The sequence below is a fragment of the Acinonyx jubatus genome, chromosome A3 (genome assembly GCF_027475565.1).
Source record: "Acinonyx jubatus isolate Ajub_Pintada_27869175 chromosome A3, VMU_Ajub_asm_v1.0, whole genome shotgun sequence".
In the NCBI taxonomy this organism is placed as follows: domain Eukaryota; kingdom Metazoa; phylum Chordata; class Mammalia; order Carnivora; family Felidae; genus Acinonyx; species Acinonyx jubatus.
Window position 1 is genome coordinate 6,449,896 of NC_069388.1, and position 20,226 is coordinate 6,470,121.

The following is a 20,226-nucleotide window of genomic DNA, read 5'->3' on the forward strand; positions in this document are numbered from 1 at the left end:
TTTTTCTTCAGAATAGTTTTATTAGTTTACATAGGGTCTGTCAACACTCAGCTTTTTCTCTCCTCCTCTGACACATAAATCCATTCATTCAGAGTCTTCTTCCCCCCATATCTCATAGATGGTGATATTATTGTGAGGGTCCACAGGCGCCTCCAGGTTCTGAAGCTTGGAGTTACCTCCAGCTGCCATGGCGACTTTCAGGTTGCGCACCTTGGACACAAATTTCACAAGGTCCACCTCGAGCTGGGTTAAGGTATTGAACGCATAGTCTTTGCTGGGGGAAGTATTTTGAGTCTTCTTCAGCGGAGAGCGAAATGAGCAGCCTCGAAGCCCAGAAGGATTCAGCTCCTGTCAAGAAAGATATGCAGGGTGAATGATACTGTTGACTTTGCTGGCTTCCACACGGTTCCAAGAGAGTCGGGCTGGCCTAAGTAAGGGTGGTTCCAGCATTGCACTCGAGGCCAGGGATTGGCGAACTGTGGCCCGATCTGTACCTCCCGTTGTTTTTGTTTTTGTTTTTGTTTCTAAATATGTGAAATTTGTCAAACTGGTTTCCATACAACACCCAGTGCTCATCCCAACAGGTGCCCTCCTCACTACCCATCACCCACCCTCCCCTCCCTCCCACCCGCCATCAACCCTCAGTTTGTTCTCAGTTTTTAAGAGTCTCTTATGCTTTGGCTCTCTCCCACTCTAACCTCTCTCTCTCTCTCTTTTTTTTTTCCTCCCGTTGTTTTTGTAAATAAAACTTTATTGGGACACAGCCTTGCCAATTTAGTGACACATTACACAAGGCTGCTTTCAGGCCAACGCGGCACAGTTGAGGAGTTACGACAGGGACCGTACAGGCTCCGGAGCTGAAAACATCGACCAGCTGGCCCTTTCCAGAAAAGGGTTGCCAACCGCTGCTCTATCGGTCTGGACGCAGTGCCACGAAGTGTTGGGGCTGTCTAGCAGAGAACGTGCCGTGTTTCTGTTCTTTTCCCCGACTGAGAGCTAGCTGTTCAGCCACTGTAGGAAGGAGCTGTTACTTCTTCACACCTTTACCCCTTCACGACCGGCCTTGTCCTTTACTGGGGACAATGACGCCACCTGCCCCCAGTTCAGCAACTTGTAAGAAGTCAGACGCCAGGGAAATCAAGAATCAGGGAACGAACCCGGCGGTGAAGGTGTCTCTGAGACTAACTTTGACCCGAAACACGCCAAGTTCCCGACTCTATCCTTACTTTGAAAAGACTCACTTGACAGGATGAGTATCAGGCCAAGCTTTCATTCGCCCCATGAGCAGGAGGCCGTCCTCAATCGGTAGCCCATCCCCCCGGGGGTCTGGGGACTGCCAGCCTCCCTAAGGACACGTCAGGACATGGATGTGCCCACGTCTCGCAGGACCATGAGGTGGGCGCCCCGCCTCCTGCTCGGTTCCGCCTCACGACCCGGAGCGGAACCTACTGGAACGCGTGCCTCTCCGGGGTGGACGCGTCTGAGACGGAATCGGTGCGATGGAAACCCTTCCCACCCTTTTACCTTAGTCTTCTCGCGATCCCCTCGAAACTTTAGTATCACATACAGCACGACGACAAAAAAAAGCCAGAGCCATTTTCTCCCAAGCCAGCCTTGGGCGTGCTCTGGGAGATTCTGCCTGATCCGGAAGTGCCCTCCGCAAGGCACCTTGCCCTGGGGTTCCTTGGCTTTCTCTCTCAGAGACGTGAACATGAAGGCACAGCCGCAGGAGAGGCACAGAGGCAAGAACAAGACCCATGTCAGCATCCGCATGGTGAGCAGAGGCGGGGGAGGGAATAGCTCATGGTGGGTCTGTGTGCCTGCACCTGGAGACTGGGTGCCCAGGGCTGGGCCGTTGGTGATGTCACAGAGGCGGGGGCCGCCCTGGCCATTGTGACGGCTCCAGGCTAGGCGATGAGGAGGCTCGCAGCGGTTGCCTGGGAGTGAGGCCTGAAGGAGGCGGAGAACTTTCCGAGGGGCGGTCAAGAGCGAGAAGACGGGCAGCCGGGGGACGCCAGCTCCCTGCCAGAACATTCCTTCCGAGCCCGGGGCTCCACCGGGAGAGGCCCTCACCTGTTTCTGTCTCTTGCCTCTCGGATCCAGACGCGGTGGTGAGCAGGGCAGACCCAGCACGTGCCCCTGTGGCACCGAGAGGCGACCGGGGAAGGTATTGAACCAGAGGCCACGAACTGGGGGCCGCTGATGTGTTTCGTTTGGCCTCCGCAGCGTTTCTAGCGGTAAGTATTTGCCACTATTTAAATGTTGGGAGGGGCTCTGCTTTTAGAGCCGAGATTTCTGGCTCCCTTTGAAAACAGGGATGATCTGGGAACACAGGGCCGCTCGAGGCTGGAGCCAGATGGTGGCCACACTCAGTCCCCGCACCCCTTGTCTCTGCCACCCGCCGCCACTCGTGGATCGCTGCTGAGGGCGCACCGCTTGGGTTAACCAAGAATATAAAGTACTTCATTCCAAAGGTGATAAGAACAGAGTACTTTCCGAGAACAGAACAAGGGGCGGGTGCTGGGTTAGGTTATGCGGGAAGGCTCTCCCGAAAAAGGAGGGGGTGGCCGGGTAAATGGGGGAGGGGACTGAGGACGCTGAGGTGACAAGGACCCAGCCCGTGTGACAATGGAAGCCATCAGGTTTTAAAATGACACGAACCCCCAAAATCTCGTGCAACGGAACACGAGGCTGGCACCTGTTCCGCCCACGTCGTCGGACTCACGGACTCATTGCCTGGGAATGAAATGTTCTGAATGCCATCAAGGGATCCCCTGGGAACCCTCCCAGTGCCTCAAGCCGGGTTGAGCTCTGGGCAGTGACCGAGAGGTTTTGTCGGGGGAACCACGGGGGGAAGACGGCGCCTACCTGCGCACAGCCCGTTGGAGAGGCGGGGGCCTTCCTGCAGGAGGCGGTCGGCGCTGGGCGGGCAGAGGTGCAAATCCAAAGGGCTGATTAGAAGGTGGGCAGTGAAGGGAATCCACTCCTCACGAGGGGCCCTTCGGGGAACGGCTGGCCGGTGTCTGGCCATGTGCTAGAGGGTGTGCCCCGTGGCCCTCAGGGGCTCATCCTGGGAACAGACGCTCCGTCCTGTTCTCTCCTGAGCAGCCTCATGTGGCTCTTGTGGGAGAGTCACCCCCGTTGCTCAGTTACGGAGGCCGAGTGTTTGGGGTGGCCCCGTGTCTGCATGCACCCCGTGTTCTATGTCACCCCCCCCCCCAAAAATCTTACGGCGTGATGTAGTGAGGGGCAGAGAGACTTGATTTACAGACGCCACCGAACAACGGGAGTGCTCAGCAAGTTTTGTCCCAGGCGGTTTCTGATTTGAAAACGTTTATGGACATTTGATGACAGGAATCACACTGTTGGGGTTTGTATCCTGGTCAGAATCTAAAGCACTTTTCAGTAAAAGACAAGTAGAAAAGCAGGCAAGGTATAGGCATCTTTTGTTTTAAATGTTTACTTATTTTGAGAGACCAAGTGTGAGCAGGGGAGGGTCAGAGAGAGAGAGACACAGAATCCGAAGCGGGCTCCAGGCTCCGAGCTGTCAGCACAGAGCCCGACGCGGGGCTCGAACCCACGAACCGTGAGATCGTGACCGGAGCCGAAGTCGGACGCTCAACTGACTGAGCCCCCCAGGCGCCCCCAGAAGATCTTTGAGCCAAAATGCTCTTTGGGTCAAAGGCCAAGAATAGGTTCATGTTGTTAAGTGGTCGTTGTCTCAGTTCATTCTGGGGAGGCCCTAACTTTAGTTCTTGGCAATAAAAGAGCTAAGCAGCCTGGAGACTTCCCCTCCCATGGCCCTCCTGGCTACAAAAGTGGCGGTGGGGGAGGGGGGGCGGGGGCGGGAACCCTTGCTCGGCTTCCACTGACTTGACCCCTCTGAGCTGACTTAAACGCCTGGCAAGTACTGGCGGGAGACAAAGGACCTGACAGATGAGCTGTGCCCACCCGTGCGGTGCTGCGGGAAGGCACGCTGGTCACCGGACCCTCTCTCCGGTCACTGAGCCCCGAAGTTAAAGACCGTCAGGTGCTCAGCCCTTCGGGTGAGCGCTCAGGACCACAGTAGCCCCGAGCCAGCCGGGAGCCTGCTCTCCTTCTCCAACAGATCAGGCGTTCCGCCCAGGGAGACACGGCTACACTGTCCCCACCTTAATCAGGGGCAGGTGCGGCTCCCCGGGCCTCTGAGGACTCGATGCCTTGCTAGACACTCAAGGAATCTCCAAAGCAAGCTCTTCTCTGGGGGCTGCGGGGCTCTCTCGGCAGGGCAGCCTCAGGGGACCGAGACTGCAGAGTATAGCAGAGGCCAGAGGCAGGTGGGGGGAGGCTGGGGCACCCCGGGGAGGGGGGTGGGGGGGAGGGCGGGGGGAGTGACCTGCAGAGCTGGGATGTGACCTTGATCGAGGGGAAGCAGGGCGGGCTGAGACGCTCAAGTTCTGATGCTGGGGACACCGTGACCGGGTCACCGGGAAAAACTGGACAAAGTAATTGCCGCAAAATAAAATTAAGGCTAAAATCAGGGGAATCGAAGTTGGCAGAAAAAATGGCTGTTAACATAAAATGGCTTGTGATGACTGAAGCTGTAATTAGTGACACCTGACTATAAGAAGACCAATGAATCAAGTTTTCTTCGTGAGATGAGAAAACTCCTTGTGATAAAAGAAATCTTAACCAAATAAGAAAGGTGCTGATTGTTAACAATAACAAAAGGAAAAAGGAGACAGGCAATAACTAAGAAATGGATCAACTGGGCTCTGTGGAACAGGGGCAGCAGGTAGAAGACGGGTAATGCAGGTTTGTTCTGGAGAAGTCCACAACAAAACCCGATGTCGATGGAATTCTGATGAAAATCCTTCTCTATTCACAGTATGGATGCCTCCTCGGGGGCTAAACTTCCCACCACGTAGAGGCAGAGAACTTGGGGACAGGACCTTCCCTCCCGGGGCCTCCCCCAGCTCGGTTTCCTTCCTTTTAATGGAAGCCAGGCCCTGGACCAGCTGCTAACCAACCAGCCAATCACGTCCATGCTACAACCGGGGCCAGAAGGCCAGAAGGCCGTGTTGAGACCTGGATACTCACGGCTCCTCATCTGCTGTCTCACGGGACGTTTCAATGACTGATGTCAACACAGAGCACAGGTAAAGGTAAAACACACCGATTTTACGTAGAATTCCCTTCATCTTCTGGGAGAAAAAGGAATTCGTAGGACATGGGATTGCTCTGATCACCATCAATGGAAAGGCTGCAATTCCCTTACCAGAACATTATGGAAGACAGAAGACAGAAAACACAGACAGATGGAGGAAAGGCAGATGTGTTTCATTCTGTGGCAAAACATCAAGTGTCCTAACTCTCTTCTGTCTTGAAACCGATAAAGGAAGCTGCCCTGAACCTCGAGGGCCAAGGCCCTGCTCCCCTCTGCCAGCACGGACCAGTTCCCTCAACCACACCTGCGGCACAGTGCGTTTAAAACTCGCTCTTTCTTTGTAAAGGTCAGTTTCCCTTGGCCTGTTTAACTGTTGGCAGCAAAAGCATGAGAATTTTGGTCAAAATGAGCCACGCACACACCCATGAGGAATCGGGAGTCTTTAATGATTTTCAGCATAGAAAGTGCAGCCCATGCGTCTTTCTGGGTGCTGGGGGGACAGGCGCATCTACAGGGGGAAGCGGGCGCGGGGCCTGCAGGAGGGGGCGGGCAGGTGCCGGCACGGCCACCCGGGGAACCCGTGCCCCTCGCTAGCAAGGGCGACCACGCCGGCTCCGAGGTCTGGGAGGGCGACTTCCCCACCGCGCACACGCCGAGGGCCGGCAGAGCACAGGGGACAGCACCGCCCCCGCGGAGACCCAGCAGGGCCTGCAGGGCGCCTGGTGCGGTACGGGCTTCAGAAGCAGTAGGACGTGTGGGTGACCCAGTGGGCCGACTCCTCCTTGGAGCGCTTGGCGGAGCTGTGGGAAGTGAAGAGGGACTTGTAAGCTTCAGATTCTTCACTGTTGGCGATAGACCTCTTTGTGGCTCCGCACAGAGGCTTCCCGACTTTTCCCGAAGAGCTCCCGTTTGCTGCTGGAAGAATGAGAAGCCAGATTCGTTAGGGTCGGGACCACGGGTCACCCCCAGCACCACACTCTTACAGGAAACATGTCGGTCCGTCTCGGGAATCTGCCGCCACCTCCCCTGGATACAGTGGAAGCTGGCGCCCCAATGCCCGCTCCTTAAAGCTGCTGGATTCACATCGATCCCGTGAAACCACACCAATAACCGTCTGCTGCCTTCTCAGCTCTGGCCCCGCCCCGTGAACGATGTAAACCAGATCGTCCTCCCAAGAAGGCGCTCTCCGCCTCCTTCAACGGGGGGGGGCAGGAACGGAAGTCCCAAGAGGCTGGGTCACCTATGGCAGGCCAGGTGGCCGCTACGTGTAAGGCGGGGACTGGATCCATTAACCACCGTGGACGCTACTTACAACACAAGACTACACATTCTTTTACCTGATAATCAATCTGTGTTTCTTTTTTCTCTTTAACATTTTGTATTTATTTTTGAGAGACAGAGTGAGACAAAGTGAGAATGGGGGAGGGGCAGAGAGAGAGGGAGACACAGGATCGGAAGCAGGCTCCAGGCTCCGAGCCGTCAGCACAGAGCCCGATGCGGGGCTCTAACTCACGGACCGCGAGATCGTGACCTGAGCCGAAGTCAGATGCTCAACCGACTGAGCCACCCAGGCGCCCCAGAATTCTTTTTTTTATTTAAACATTTTTTTTAATGTTTATTTATTTTTGAGAGAGAGACAGAGCACGAGCAGGGGAGGGGCAGAGAGAGAGAGAGGGAAACACAGAATCCGAAGCAGGCTCCAGGCTCTGAGCTGTCAGCACAGAGCCCGACACGGGGCTCAAACCCACCGTGAGATCATGACCTGAGCCAAAGTCAGATGCTCAACTGACTGAGCCACCCAGGCACCCCAATCTGTGTTTCTTTTTTTGTGAAATACATATCTTCTCTTAAAGGCAATGAGGAGAAACGCACTGAATTCTGGACTGTGTGCTAAATAGCCCTTTGACACTTGGCCAAGAGGCAGGAGAAGGGCTGGCTCTGAATGCCATGCGGGATGCACAGAAAACCCGAGCCTTAAAGGGATCAGGAACATTCCCGCCCAACACCCTGAGTGCCAGGCCACGACCCGACCCAGTGTCCGCAGCAGGGTCCTGCTCTCTGTGCGGCCTCGGTAGCTTGATTCCAAAGGCACACTCGGCAAGAAGACAACTGGCTCGCGTGCCCAGCCTCCTTCGGGCCGACCCTGGGGTAGAGGGGCTGTCTCTTCGCCTCTAAGAGGGCTCAATGAACTACTCAGAAACCTGACTTCAGACGACCCTGAGCTTTCCAACTCACTCCAATAAAGACCGTGACATAACCAGCTGGCTTACCAGCTTTCTGAACAGCTCCCTGTTGTCTCCACAGGACCCACCTGCACTTTTGGGAGCTGAGCTGGCTTTCTTCTCTCTAGAATCGAGGCTGGTTTCTTCGGGCTTCCCTGTCTTAATTTTTGATGGCCCTGGGGATTCTGTTAAAAAAGAACAGTCAGGCAAACAAAAACAAAAGCATATAGTTTTTATTTTTTTTTTATTAAAAAAAAAAATTTTTTTTTTCAACGTTTTTTATTTATTTTTGGGACAGAGAGAGACAGAGCACGAGCGGGGGAGGGGCAGAGAGAGAGGGAGACACAGAATCGGAAACAGGCTCCAGGCTCCGAGCCATCAACCCAGAGCCCGACGTGGGGCTTGAACTCACGGACCGCGAGATCGTGACCTGGCTGAAGTCGGACGCTTAACCGACTGCGCCACACCCAGGCGCCCCAACAAAAGCATACACTTTTTAAAGGAACAGCGCCACAGCCTTATTTTTGCTCAAATAAGGACCTTTTTAAGCGTCTTACCTTCACTGACATCTGGTTTTGAGACAGACTCTACCGCCTTGGGTTTCTTTGCTTTCTGTAAAAAGAAAGAGCAGACTGGAGCTGTGCTTGGATTCACTCTACTCCGGCGCTAGTGTGGCTGTGCCCCGGGACAGGCCGCTGCCGTGTGTGGAGCGCGGGTGCACGTTCTGAAGGAGACTCGAGACCACGGTAACTGTGTGTGTTTCCAGCCAGGCACTTCTGCGTCACTCGGGAATACACCTGGAGACGCCTGCCTAGCTCTGCATTTATATTCCAGAAACCACATTCTCAAAAGTCTCAGATGCCAGATTTCAGGGCTAACACCGTTAAGGGTGACTACAAATAATACCAAAGTACAGATGGGAACATCAAGCCCCACCAGCAGAAACATGGACTGAATCGAACCCATTCCAGTAACTTCTTCAAAGCTGTCAAACCGCTTTCATATTTATTTAACTATAAAGACTTGAGGCTGGGGGCACCTGGCCGGCTCAGATGAAGACTGAGACTCTCGGTCTTGGGGTCTTGGGGTCATGGGTTTGAGCCCATGTTGGGTGTAGAGATTACTAAAGTAAATAAACTTAAAAAAAAAACAAAACGGCTTGAGGCTATACTAAAAGGCATGTTAGCCAAATCTCAGCTCTGGATTACCCGTTAGATTTTTAGGCACCAAAATCCCATCACTCATAATAATTATACTGGTCAGCAAAAATTTTCAAAATGAAAATCACCATTCTAAAATCACACAGCCGTGTTAGAACTGAGTCACAGGAAGCACAAACAGAACTGTGTTTATTCACAGAGAATTAATTTAACACGCCATTTTCCAGAGTATCCAAAAGGTGGCACCGAAGACACAACCCAATTACTTCAGAAGGCTCCCCTCAGTAGAAAACGTGGAAAAAGGACCTTCCTCGGGCACTGGCCTTGAACTTGTAATATATACGTGCAGAGGGACTTGTAATGCTGTACAAAATGTAAAAACTTCCTGTTGGTTTCACACGCTTAAAGCATGCATTCAAATCCGTGAAGGTAACACCTAGTCTTTAGAAAAAGACTGACAACTGCTGATTTTGAAGCCTTTCGTTCACAGCTGAGGTTTTATATAAAAAGCAAGAGAAGTTAGGACGTGCTCTATCTTGTTTTCAGCTGTGAGCATATTTGGGAAACATTCTGGTATCCTGGTAGCAGTATCTCAGAGGCATTCCCAGAAGCTGCGGTGAGTATTTTGCAGAGAGGGGTGTGCCGGCTCCACTGGGCTTTGAACACCTTGGCAGGAAGCCTGGGACAGGAGACGACTCGCTGAAGTGACATGGTTAACGACCATACAAACACCGGAGCTTCCTCTGAAACACATGTTCTTCCCTTTTGTGCTTTTTAAAAACTGAGCTGGGTCAATGATAGCAACGAAGAAAACGAGCAGCTCCTTTCTGGAAATCGTCTAAAATATCTCGAGCCTTCTGTGTTCTCTTTTTGTTCTCGTGATGATGAAATCCTAGTTAATTCAGAAAACCAGTGCAGAATGCATGCACTTACATGCCAGAGTTCCTTTCCCTTTTATGATTAAAACAACGACAACTCCGAAAAATCTCTATTACGTCACTGGTAAATGCACGCCACACAGAGGGTTTCCCCCATGATTTTATGCACTCAGGCTACTGCAACAAATTCTCTAATACTTCAAGCATTCCTTTGACTTAGTTCTAATCACAAAATTTCTCCCACATTTACCCTGAACCTCACTTAGTTATTATTTTTAACTTTTTAAATACAAATTTTTTTTGTTTCTTTTTTTTTTGTAATCTCTCCACCCAGCGTGGGGCTTGAACTCATGACCCCAAGATCAAGAGTCGCACGCACGACCAACTGGGCCAGCCAAGTGTCCCCGACATTTTTTTTAAAGAATGAAAAATTTGCTATTCGTGAAAAGCCACAGGGATCATCCGCAAACACTTTAGGAAATAACAAAATTTACTGCTGGAGGCAGAATGGATGGCACATCGAAAGACTTCTTAGCCTATAAACTGTTTTCAGCCCGGTTGTTACGGCAGCTCATTAAGCAATGAATCCACTGCTCGTGGAATGTGATTTTAAGCCCAGGGTCACAAAACAGAGCCTTCACGTGGCACATCCACCCAGAGCTTCGGTCGCCGCGGTTGGCACACGACCGGTCTCCGTCCCCGCGAGCGGTGGTACCACACTCCCAGCCAGTCCCCCGGCACAGGGCGCAGGGAGGCCGGGGGGCTCTAGTTGTGGGCAGGCTGCTTAGTTCCCTGCCACCCGGAAGTGCCTCGGCGGAGGGTGGGGATCGCAGGCTTCCGGGGTCGGGCCCCCCCCCCCACACCTCTGGGGGACTCCCGGGACCTGCAAACCTGAGCAGCACGGACTCTCCAGAGGTGCTGGGGTGACGGTAACTTTCCGCTTCTATTTTACGAGCTGGGCACACCCAGCATGGACTCTTACCATCAGTGATGGCACAGCGACCCTGGCGGCTGCCCCCCCCTCGGGCATCACCTCGTTGGCCCTCTCCCCTCCTGACGACACCTGTCCTATGCAGGAGCTACCGCCACCCCCAGGTCACCGATGAAGAAGCTGAGTGCAGGAGAGCAGAACCGCCCTGCCCGCACCGCGAGCCCCGACGGGAGTCCTTCCAGAGCCCCGGCCCCCGTAGGTTGCGAAAGCCACCTCGAGGCACACCCACCAGCAGCCGCCAGCAAGGCCGCTCGGTGGTTTGCAACTGGCCCCAAAGCCGAGGCGGCCGAAGCCTCCGGAAGGTGAGGGGCAGACGCGAGGGCCGCATTACCTTCCCCAGCTTCGCCTTCTGCCGTCTCTCCTCCATCCTTCCCTTCAGCGTCTCCACATCCTCCTTGGTGCCATTGAGCACGATGACGTCGTCTTCCTGGAAGGCAGCCCCGCACTGGAGAGGGCAGGAAACAGGACATTCCGTCACCACGCGGAGGGCAGCTACCCCTGAGACCCTCGCCCTTGCCCAACCACCGCTCTGCAAACCCCCGGGAAATTCCTGGAGTGTTCTGCCTGTATCTCAGCTTAGCCAGCTTTTGAGTCAAGCTCTGCTTTGCCAAGTTCTGCGTGTGGAGCTAGCGTGGCAGGCCCGGGAGGGCCGGCTCTGAAAGGGCCTGCCTGCAGGCCAGCCTCCCTCTAGTCTCTGGCGTCTGCGAATCTGGATTTCGGGAGGGTTCCCAGCATTTTCTGTGTTGGGCCGCTTGCCACACAGGTTTCCCTGCTGGACCTCTACGTCCTAGAGGGACCGGACCTCCAGGTGTGCAGGAGGAGGGCGCCGTACACAGCCCATAGCACGTGGGGGGCGTTCGGGAAAAGCCCGTGTAAGGAATCATCAGCCACATTTATGCAGCACCTGCTGGCTTGTCTCACGACGACTGACTTCACGAGAGCCTGTGATGTGCCGCTCGCCGCTGAGCCCGGCCTGGACGGGAAGCGGCCTGCAGAGCTCCCCTTCCAGGCGGAGCCGAGGGCTGTGAACCGAACCCTGCGTCAGAATCTCCAGGCCTCATGGGACCCCAGGCCGGTGTCTGACTTGGGGCCTAGGGTGGGGCCCAGGAACCTGCGTTTCTCATGTCTTCTCAGGTGATGCGGACGCTGCCTGTGGGGAACCCTGCTTTGGGCAGCCTGCTCTGGAGTCCGGGAACAGGGCCAGTGAGGGGAGTGGGCTCAGTCCCAGCAGGAAGCGGGGCGGGGGGGGGGGGGGGGGGAGAAGGGGAGGCCCGTCTGGGGGCACAGGCTGCTGCCCATTGTTATTGCCACAGGGGGTCTGCCTGGGGAGCCCGCCCTGCTCAGGGAAGGATCCTGGCCAGCGTCTGTTTGGTGGTGTCTTCCTCTTCGTGTGGGTCCCAGGCAGAGACACTGGTGGCTTCTCTGGGCCTCGGTTACCTCCTCCGCTAAATGGAAACGAGCTCCCGGCGCGGTCCGGGCTGGGGCGAGACTTCAGGGTGACCACGCAGGGGATTCAGCACAGGGCTGGGCACCCACCGGTCAACCAGCGTCGGCCGCCGCGGCCAGTGCACGTCTTCCCGTGGGAGAGCTGCCTGCACCAGCACAGGCCCTTCTCCGGGACACATGTCCGTGTCTCCAACGAGCCTCCCTGAGAGAAACCTCGCACGTGTGTGGCCGCATCTGCTTTGCTGGGGAAGGTGCCCTTTCGCGGAGGGGAGAGCACGGGCTCCTCCCGACTCTGCCTGAGTCTCTGTCCCTTACCGCCTGGCGACACAGCCTTACCGGACCACCGTACGCGTGAGCTGTGAGCACGACTCAGGGGCTCCTGACCTCAGGGGCTCCTGGAAAGCCTACCCTGCCTGGAACGGGAACCGTGACGGCCCCACGGCACCCAGAATCTCCTACAGAACACATTCTCAGCACGGGACAAGACACGAAGCCCTCTTCCTGAACGCTGCCGAGCCTTTCCCAGCTCCTCCCGACACACGGGAGCCGGCCAGCCCGTGCTGAGCCCTCAGCTGCTGCCCCAGCTCGGTCTTTACTGTGCTGCTCGCCTCCAAAACCACACAGGACCACAGCAGCTCCTTCCCTAGGGGCATCTGGGAGGTGCCACGACTGAAGAGACCCTCCTTTGGCCCACAAGGCGTGCCGTCGAGGCCACAGGGAAGCCACGTGAACGACACAAGGGGGTGCTGCCAGGGCACCGGGCTGGGACGGCCTCAAAGAACAGGAGCTTGCTTTTTGCCGTCAGTGCAGGGAGGCCTCCAGGCTCTGCAGGACGACCCCCGGGAAGCCCCAACACCGTGGGGGATTTGGGGAGAGCATTCTCTTGGGTGGGTCCCCTTCTTGGGTAGGAAATAAAAAGGGATCCTCAGGACCAGAATCAGGCGGCGGATAGGGCCCAGCGGTGTTGGGGCCACAGCGTCAAGAACCCTCCCGAGCGCACACAGGAGGCGAAAGGAGTCCCCATCTGTCCCGCTAGCCTTCCCCCTCCTCCTTCCCCCCTCCAGGCTTGGTGCACCTGCTTTCCACCGTTCCTCGGCAACCCCCTTCCTGGCATGTCGGCAGTCAACCATCTCTTTCCTCTACGTGTGACTGGTTGGTTGTCTAGATAGGACTGTGGACCCTGTGCTACATACAGTTGTGGTGGGTTGTGCCCCGAGTTGTATCTTTAAAGTTGAATTAGCCATTAACAATAAAAAGTCAGGAGTCTTTCATACTAAAAATCTTGCTTTCTCTCCCCAATTCAAAAGATCCATTAATACCAAACCCATGCTCTCAAGGCCTCAACTGCTGGGACCTGAGCAGGGCTGTCCCCTAGAGCCTGGGCGCGGGACCCTCCCACTGGCTACAGGTCCTGTCACTTGCTCTTGGGGCATGCCTGACCTTGGGAGGCTTCTGCCTGGCCCCACAAACTTGGGCGAGTGGTCTACCCCTTGGGGACAAGTGAAACCAGGGCAGGAAGACTTCCATCCACAGTGGATGTGGCTGTGGCTGTGGCTGTTCTCTGTGGACTGAAGGGTCGAGGAAGGGTCACTTTTGAAAGGGAGGGGAGTTGCAAAGACATAGGTGGCTCAAAGGGACTGACCCTCTCTGCTTATAAAGTAACACACAGTGTAAGTAAAAAAACACCCACATTTTCCTGCAAATGCATTTTTCTATGTGTACAGTTACTACACAGCTGACATCATGCATTTTATTTTTTTTAAGTTTATTTCGAAAGAGAGAGAGAGAGAGAGAGAGAGAGCGCACATGCACAGAGGAGGGCCGGGGGTGGGGTGGGGAGAGAGAGAATCCCAAGTAGGCCCCGCCTTGTCAGTGCAGAGCCCAATGTGGGGCTCAAACTCATGAACAGTGGGATCATGACCCGAGCTGAAATCAAGAGTCAGACGCTTAACTGACTGAGCCACCCAGGCACTCCAATCATGTATTTATCTTAAATTTGCTTCCTTTTATCACTTATAACTTAGATGTCCAAAAAATGGGGAAAATAGATAAATCATAATGCATTCTTAGAAAGGAGGAGCAGACAATTATTTTAGAGTTTCTGACAACGTAGAAAGTGGTTTATGCTGCAAGAAAAAGATGACAAATTGTGTAACCATATGACCTCCGGATATTACATTTTTTCTAAAGCACTGGGGGAAAAAAGCCAGTAGGAAAGTGCCGCGGAACAGAGGTAGAATGACGGGTAATGTGCTGCTCTATCTGTGTATTCAGAAGACGAACAAACGGAAGCCGTTCCTCAGTCACTGTCCTTCCAAACGGCATTTGCACTGAGCGACCGATGGCGTGCGTCTCTGGCCCAGAAACCCCACTTGTGGGCCTCGCTTTGTCTCCATCACAGAAGCCTGTTTCCCGTAGCAGTACTCTGGGGAGTGTAATAAATGAACATGTGCCTGTGTGTGTGTGCTGACTTTTAAAACAGTGCTTCCCTCTGTCACGTCTGACCGAGTACATCGAGCTCAAGGGTCTGGACACGGGCCAGGGGAGAAGTAGCTACCGTGTACGATTCCCATCTCGGCGTCACTGTTTTTTTTTAACGTTTATTTTTCATAGAGCGCAAGCTGGGGAGGGGAGGGGCGGGGCGGGGGGGAGAGGATCTGAAGCGGGTTCTGTGCTGCCAGCAGAGACGTGGACGCGGGGCTCGAACTCACAAACTTCGAGACCATGACCCGGGTCGAAGCCAGACGCTTAACTGAGCCACCCGGGTGCCTTGGCTTCACTCTTCTTGATAGATCTGCCTGTCTGTGGTAAGCCTGAAGAGACAGCAGCGAAAGAGAGAAGCTCTGAAACCAGAGAAGGGAAAGGGCTTAAGGGCACCGGCATCCAGCAGCGGAGAACGGAAGCGGCACCGACGGCAGAGCGGTGGTACGGCCCCCCCCGGAGGAGCTGGAGGACAGGGACGGGGCACAGGCTCGCCTGCGTCCCTGAACGCAGGCCCTCTGGAGAGCGGGGCTGAAACACCTGGATTGTTCCCAACGCTATTCAGGAAGCACCCAAGATTTTTAAGCGACTTTCATTCATCCCTTTAATGAAAAAGGATCGGATAACCAACTTTGGCCTCCTAGTTTTCAAAGCATTTATGGAATCTGACCCACGACTGCCAGGATTCCACCCGGCTTTCAGAACACCAGCATCACTCTGCAGCCCTTCATCCGGACCAGGCGTTTATGGCCATGGTCTCCTGTTTTGTGAGGCAGCGATCCAGTCCTGAAGAAACACGCAGAGAAGCAAACGTGACTCTTTTTCAAGCTACCGGTCAGAATCAACAAGAACAAAATCCTCCAGGGACGAAAGGGTAACGAAACCTGCCAAGCAACTCTGTTCATGTGATTTAAGCGGGAGCCACGGGAAGAGAAGCAACGGACGGAAGAGAAAATCCAGGCTGGGCATGGACACCGCCAGCATTTGCAGCCCGTGAACATGAGAACGGCTTTTGGTAAACGCTTCGTTAACTACACACAGATCACAAATGGCAGGCGCTGAGCAGGTACGATTACTAAAATGTTTTTCCTTGCTTCCTCTGTGGTTTTTTAAAACAGAAATATTGGAATATCAGTGACATTTTTAGGGGCACCTGGCTGCCTCAGTCAGAGCATGCGACTCTTGATCTCAGAGTCATGAGTTCAAGCCCCACGTTGGGTGTGGAACTTACTTAAAAAAAAAGGAGTACCGGGGCGGGGCGCCTGGGTGGCTCAGTCGGTTAAGCGTCCGACTTCGGCTCAGGTCATGATCTCACGGTTCATGGGTTCGAGCCCCGCATCGGGCTCTGTGCTGACAGCTCAGAGCCTGGAGCCGCTTCTGATTCTATGTCTCCCTCTCTTTCTGACCCTCCCCTCCTTGCGCTCCGTCTCTGTCTCTCGAAAATAAATGAATGTTAAAAAGTATCAGTAATATTTTTATTTTTATTTTTTGAGAGAGTGTGCACACAAGCGAGCGGGGGAGAGGGGCAGAGGAGAGAGAGAGAGAAACCCAAGCAGGCTCTATGCTCACAGTGAGGAGCCCGACCCAGGGCTCGATCTCACAACTAACTGTGAGATCATGACCTGAGCCAAAATCAAGAGCTGGACACTCAACTGACTGAGTCCCCCAGGCGCCCCCCGTCGTATTTGTAAATGCAGACGTAGCAGGCATCTTTTTCTCTCAAACAGTCCTTACTCTTCGTTTCAGCCCAAGACAGCAAAAGTGGAGTCTTTTCAAGGATGCGATTAGAGTTTTAAATTTAAAATGCCACCATCTGTTCTTTCCTCACGCGGGAGACAATAACTAAGTCGGCCTCAAGGCCACATCCAAACGCTCAGGCCTCATTTTGAGCCCAAACGTACTAATGTTATTTCTGTTGTAGTTTTGAGTCGGGTGCCCTGAAATGGACTTTTCCTCTTTGTATCAAAGCGGCTGGAAAACGTACGCATGTTGTGACTAGGACATCTAGGTTACTGGCCAGTCGGACAGTGTTCAAATTCAAAGTCAGCCTGCTATTGTAAGTTGAAATAGTTTAAGAAAGCCTAATGTTCTAACTTGGGTGTTGGGCATCATTCTGAGCCCAGAGACAACAAAAATAACAGATACCAAATTTTTACTATGTGGCTAGAGTGACATTTTAAAGACAAACTTGCAGTAAATGGAGAGTGCTGGCAGGCGTGGTCTTGGGGGTCAACACTAAGCGCCCCAGTCCTGCTCAAGCCGAGTACCTCCCCCAGCCAGGCTCAGTGGGGGCTCCATCTATCTGCTCCCGACCCCCATCCCGGTGTTCCTATGGGACCGCATCGTGAGTCCAGCAAACGGAGACTAAATCATTTAATCTGGGTAAGCTAATGTAAGTGCTCTAAAACAGTAATACTCTAGAACATACAGCAAAATATTTTCAGTTCATCTTTAAACATGCCCATTCATTATGTTTACCCACAGAAATTATCTCTGTAAAACAAAAACAAAAACAAAACTAAAAGAGTTCGTTTATACAGGATGTCAACTCCCCTGAAAAGTCTTTCCTATTATTTTTTTAATGTGTGTTTATTTTTGAGAGAGAGAGAGAGAGACACAGCGAGTGAGCAGGGGAGGGGCAGAGAGAGAGGGAGACAGAATCCAAAGCAGGCTCCAGGCTCTGAGCTGTCAGCAACAGAGCCCGATGTGGGGCTCAAACTCACGAAGTGTGAGATCATGACCTGAGCTGAAGTCGACGCTCAACAGACCGAGCCACCCAGGCGTGCCCCCCCCCCCGCCCCCCCAGAAAAGTCTTTATAATAAATTAGATCCCGTCCTAACAAATTCAAAATGACTGCCCTTAAAGAAAGTGTTCAGTGGAAACGCATGATACCAAACCCGTGCTGCTGACTTTTGTTTCTGGCTGTTAAGGCTCGCTGTGGGGTGGTGAAGGGGGGACTATGGATGGATGAAGAAAAGAAGAAAAAAATGTACACACCTGGTCTAATAATTAGGGCAGTAACGTGTTCTGAAATAATTTCTCGGACGTATTCTATGCTCGGACAAAAACATACAAAGCCACACAATTCCATTCTGAGAACTAGAAGCAAATCATCTGTCACTATGTGGAGTCTAGCATTCTATAAGGGAAAACAATTTAAACGCCATCCTTAACCACAACTTTGGTAACGATTTCTACTGGGAGAGACTCTCCACTATCCCTTGGACGTCGTGTGTCTTCAGTGAGCTCAACGCGTGACCTTCACCAGCATGGCGCCTGGTGTGGAGGCTACTTCGCTCTGCTTCGCACTGAGCACGTTGGGCACACACTGCCCACCGCAGGCTCTGGCGATGGGGGCTGAAGGATTTTAGGGAACGTGAGGCCCAGGGAAGAGAATGTAAGTGACCGACAGAACGCTCCCTCGCACGCACAAATTAGTAAGTTTAGCAACCATCTGTGACTTCGGTAACACGTGAGCAAACAGGATACTGGAGCGCTAAAAATGGGTCTGGTCCAGACCAAGAACCTCCTGCCTGCTCCATAACACCCAAGGATAGCTACCCCTCTTTCTTAAAGCCTTTGAAATGAATAAACATCTTGAATATGACTTTGTGTGGAGGAAAAAAACGGCTCGGAAATCAGCAAGACTGCGCTTTTTAATGAGCTCGTGTTCCCCACGGTTGAGAAACACCACTTGCGTGTCTGGGAAATGAGTTCGGTGGGAGAAGAGTCACGTGGTAACAATTCCACTTTCATTATGGCAACAAAAGCGGACTTCACATTAGAGACAGAACCGTCGCAAGTCGCCAAGAATCAAGGCCGGGACACGTCCGCCACGCTGACAACGGGCACACCCCCAGCGTACAGAGGAAATGCCGGCATGCCCCAAGAGGTGACAGAGGTGACGGGGATTTCCGGGGTCCCCGCTGGATGCTGGTTAGAGCCACGGCAAGAGCCACGGCAGTGGGGGCTCCAGGGCCTTCATCTGGGAGGCTGGTCTGACTGCCTTTAAGAGCTTGTGGTGAAGCAGTGACAATGGAGCTCATCTGCCAGGGACCCTGGTCCCCGCTGCACGTGGCACCTAGGGCACAGCGGTTTCTCAATCCCAGAGGGAACGCGAGCGGGAAAGCGGATCTACCCGGGCACCCGTGAGCACGGCACTAACACCGGGAGGTAGGAAGGCGGCGGACGAACACAGCCCAGCCCGCGTCCCTGTCTCTGCAGAGGGGACATACATAAACCGCTTAGCCCAGGTATCGCCTGAAGGACAAGGGATTCCACGTGGGACCTGTCTTCATTCAATTATCATAAACGACCGAAAAACTCTAATTCCCTGTGGCAGAGCCATGGTTTACACGGGGTGTAATCTGTCAGTGGAGTGAGGCCAACAACATTTCTATGATGAAACCAGAATGTTTTACTTTAACCACAAGCCTAGAAACAAAACCAAAGATGACAAGCCAGAAAACCTCCAAAACCTCCTCTCCATACTAAATGTAATAAACTATGGCACGTGGCTTCCCTTGAACCAAAAAAAAATTTTATTTTATTTTTTTTAGAGACAGAGTGCAAGTGGGGGAGGGGGGCAGAAGGAGAGAGAGGGAGAGAAAGAGAGACAGAGAATCTCAAGCAGGCTCTATGCTCAGTGAGGAGCCCGACATGGGGTCAATCCCATGATCCCCTTGGGATCATGACCTGAGCTGCAATCAAGAGTCGGATGCTGACCCAGGCACCCCTAACCAAAATTATTAAAAGCAGGCAAAAGCTTTGATTTCATTTCAAGAAGGTATTTCCTCCCTAGTGAATATCTCCTTTTATGATACAGGTTTTGTTTAGAGACCAGATATGAAATGTGTCAATTACAGTGAGTACAGTATTATATAATTTGTAATATATAATTATATAATTTATAATACTGTATTATATAATTTATAAAAATGTCTTCAAAATTACATCATAAGGTTTCACGTTTGGGGCAATCAACAAACATTTACCAAACTGGCACAAAAAAACTTGGCATATTTGGGCAGTGGCTGCTTTTTATTTTTGAAGCAGGACGGGTGAAAAAGAAAACCACAGGGAAAATAAGTACATTCTTTAAATTCACAGTCCACGATCAGCATTTACAATTTTAGCTCAAAGTTTAAGAGAAGGATAGTTCAAAATGCTGCCTAGTCACTGCTTTATCCCAATGGCATGTGAAATAATGATGTGGAAGGGAAGGGACTAGTGTCCAATCTGAGACAAAACACTGCTCAAAAGCAAACGGGCTTTTTAAAAAACAGAAAAAACAGCAATAGGCAGAGATAGGACTTTTTATGGAAATCAGGAGCCAGGATTTATAAGCAAGAAAAAAATAGTTACTGATAATGTCGACATCTTACACGATCAGTCTTCTCCCTAAATTCGAAAGGATGCTCCCTCCATGCACTAATCATTAATTAATAAAAAAATAATTAATCAAAACGCCTTGGGTCACCTTTGTTCCTATTAAACCTATTCGTGCATTTTTATGGGACCCCAGAAAGGCAACTAAATTATTACCAAATAATTTTATCAGGTAAAGACATCTTGTTTTTAATCAAGGAAGCCTTCTCTAAAAAATTCATAAACTCGTTTCAACAAATCAAATTCTGTGATGAACAAATTCTCTTGATATATTGCTTCCTTTACTGGAAAGAGTTATAAAATGATACAGGATAACAGCATAAAATGAAGTCTGCATAACGTAGAACAGGACAGTATTCACGTCCAAAGTAAGTATTTGAGATTTTTTTTAACCTGCCAACGTTAAGGGCAGTAACACATGAAAACATGCTCAACATCCTGAGACATCAGGGAAATGCAAAGTGAAACCGCAGTGAATCAGCACCGTATACCTGTCAGAATGGTTAAAATGAA

The 20,226-nt window shown here is 52.4% G+C and overlaps 3 protein-coding genes across 8 annotated transcripts in view; 1 reads left to right on the forward strand and 2 right to left on the reverse strand.

Moving 5' to 3' along the window:
- On the reverse strand, nucleotides 1-2,049 carry LOC106970323 (protein FAM209-like). Its single transcript, XM_015066942.3, has 2 exons — nucleotides 1,525-2,049; nucleotides 1-348 (listed from the first exon to the last, which is right to left on the reverse strand). The coding sequence occupies exons 1-2, from the start codon at nucleotides 2,032-2,034 to the stop codon at nucleotides 85-87; spliced, it is 774 nt and encodes a 257-aa protein (XP_014922428.3). The 5' UTR covers nucleotides 2,035-2,049; the 3' UTR covers nucleotides 1-84.
- Nucleotides 1,785-20,226, forward strand: part of LOC106970327 (beta-1,3-galactosyl-O-glycosyl-glycoprotein beta-1,6-N-acetylglucosaminyltransferase 7) — a 27,788-nt gene continuing 9,346 nt past the window's right edge. Inside the window, exon 1 of one of the 4 annotated variants that reach the window (XR_008289029.1) lies at nucleotides 1,785-2,237. The gene's annotated coding sequence lies outside the window, so the exon portion shown is untranslated. Of the gene's footprint in view, nucleotides 2,238-14,498; nucleotides 15,391-20,226 lie in introns of those variants that run through there. The other 3 variants (XM_027046866.2, XM_015066944.3, XR_008289030.1) reach the window with 3 other exon arrangements.
- RTF2 (replication termination factor 2) overlaps nucleotides 5,572-20,226 on the reverse strand; it is a 41,876-nt gene continuing 27,221 nt past the window's right edge. For 2 of the 3 annotated variants that reach the window (XM_015066945.3, XM_053199790.1), the window contains 4 exons: nucleotides 10,729-10,842; nucleotides 7,926-7,980; nucleotides 7,458-7,553; nucleotides 5,572-6,061 (listed from right to left, as the gene is read on the reverse strand). In XM_015066945.3, coding sequence (XP_014922431.2) covers nucleotides 5,883-6,061; nucleotides 7,458-7,553; nucleotides 7,926-7,980; nucleotides 10,729-10,842 — 444 coding nt within the window. In that variant the 3' untranslated portion in view covers nucleotides 5,572-5,882. The remainder of the gene's footprint in view (nucleotides 6,062-7,457; nucleotides 7,554-7,925; nucleotides 7,981-10,728; nucleotides 10,843-20,226) is intronic. The other variant, XM_053199791.1, reaches the window with a different exon arrangement.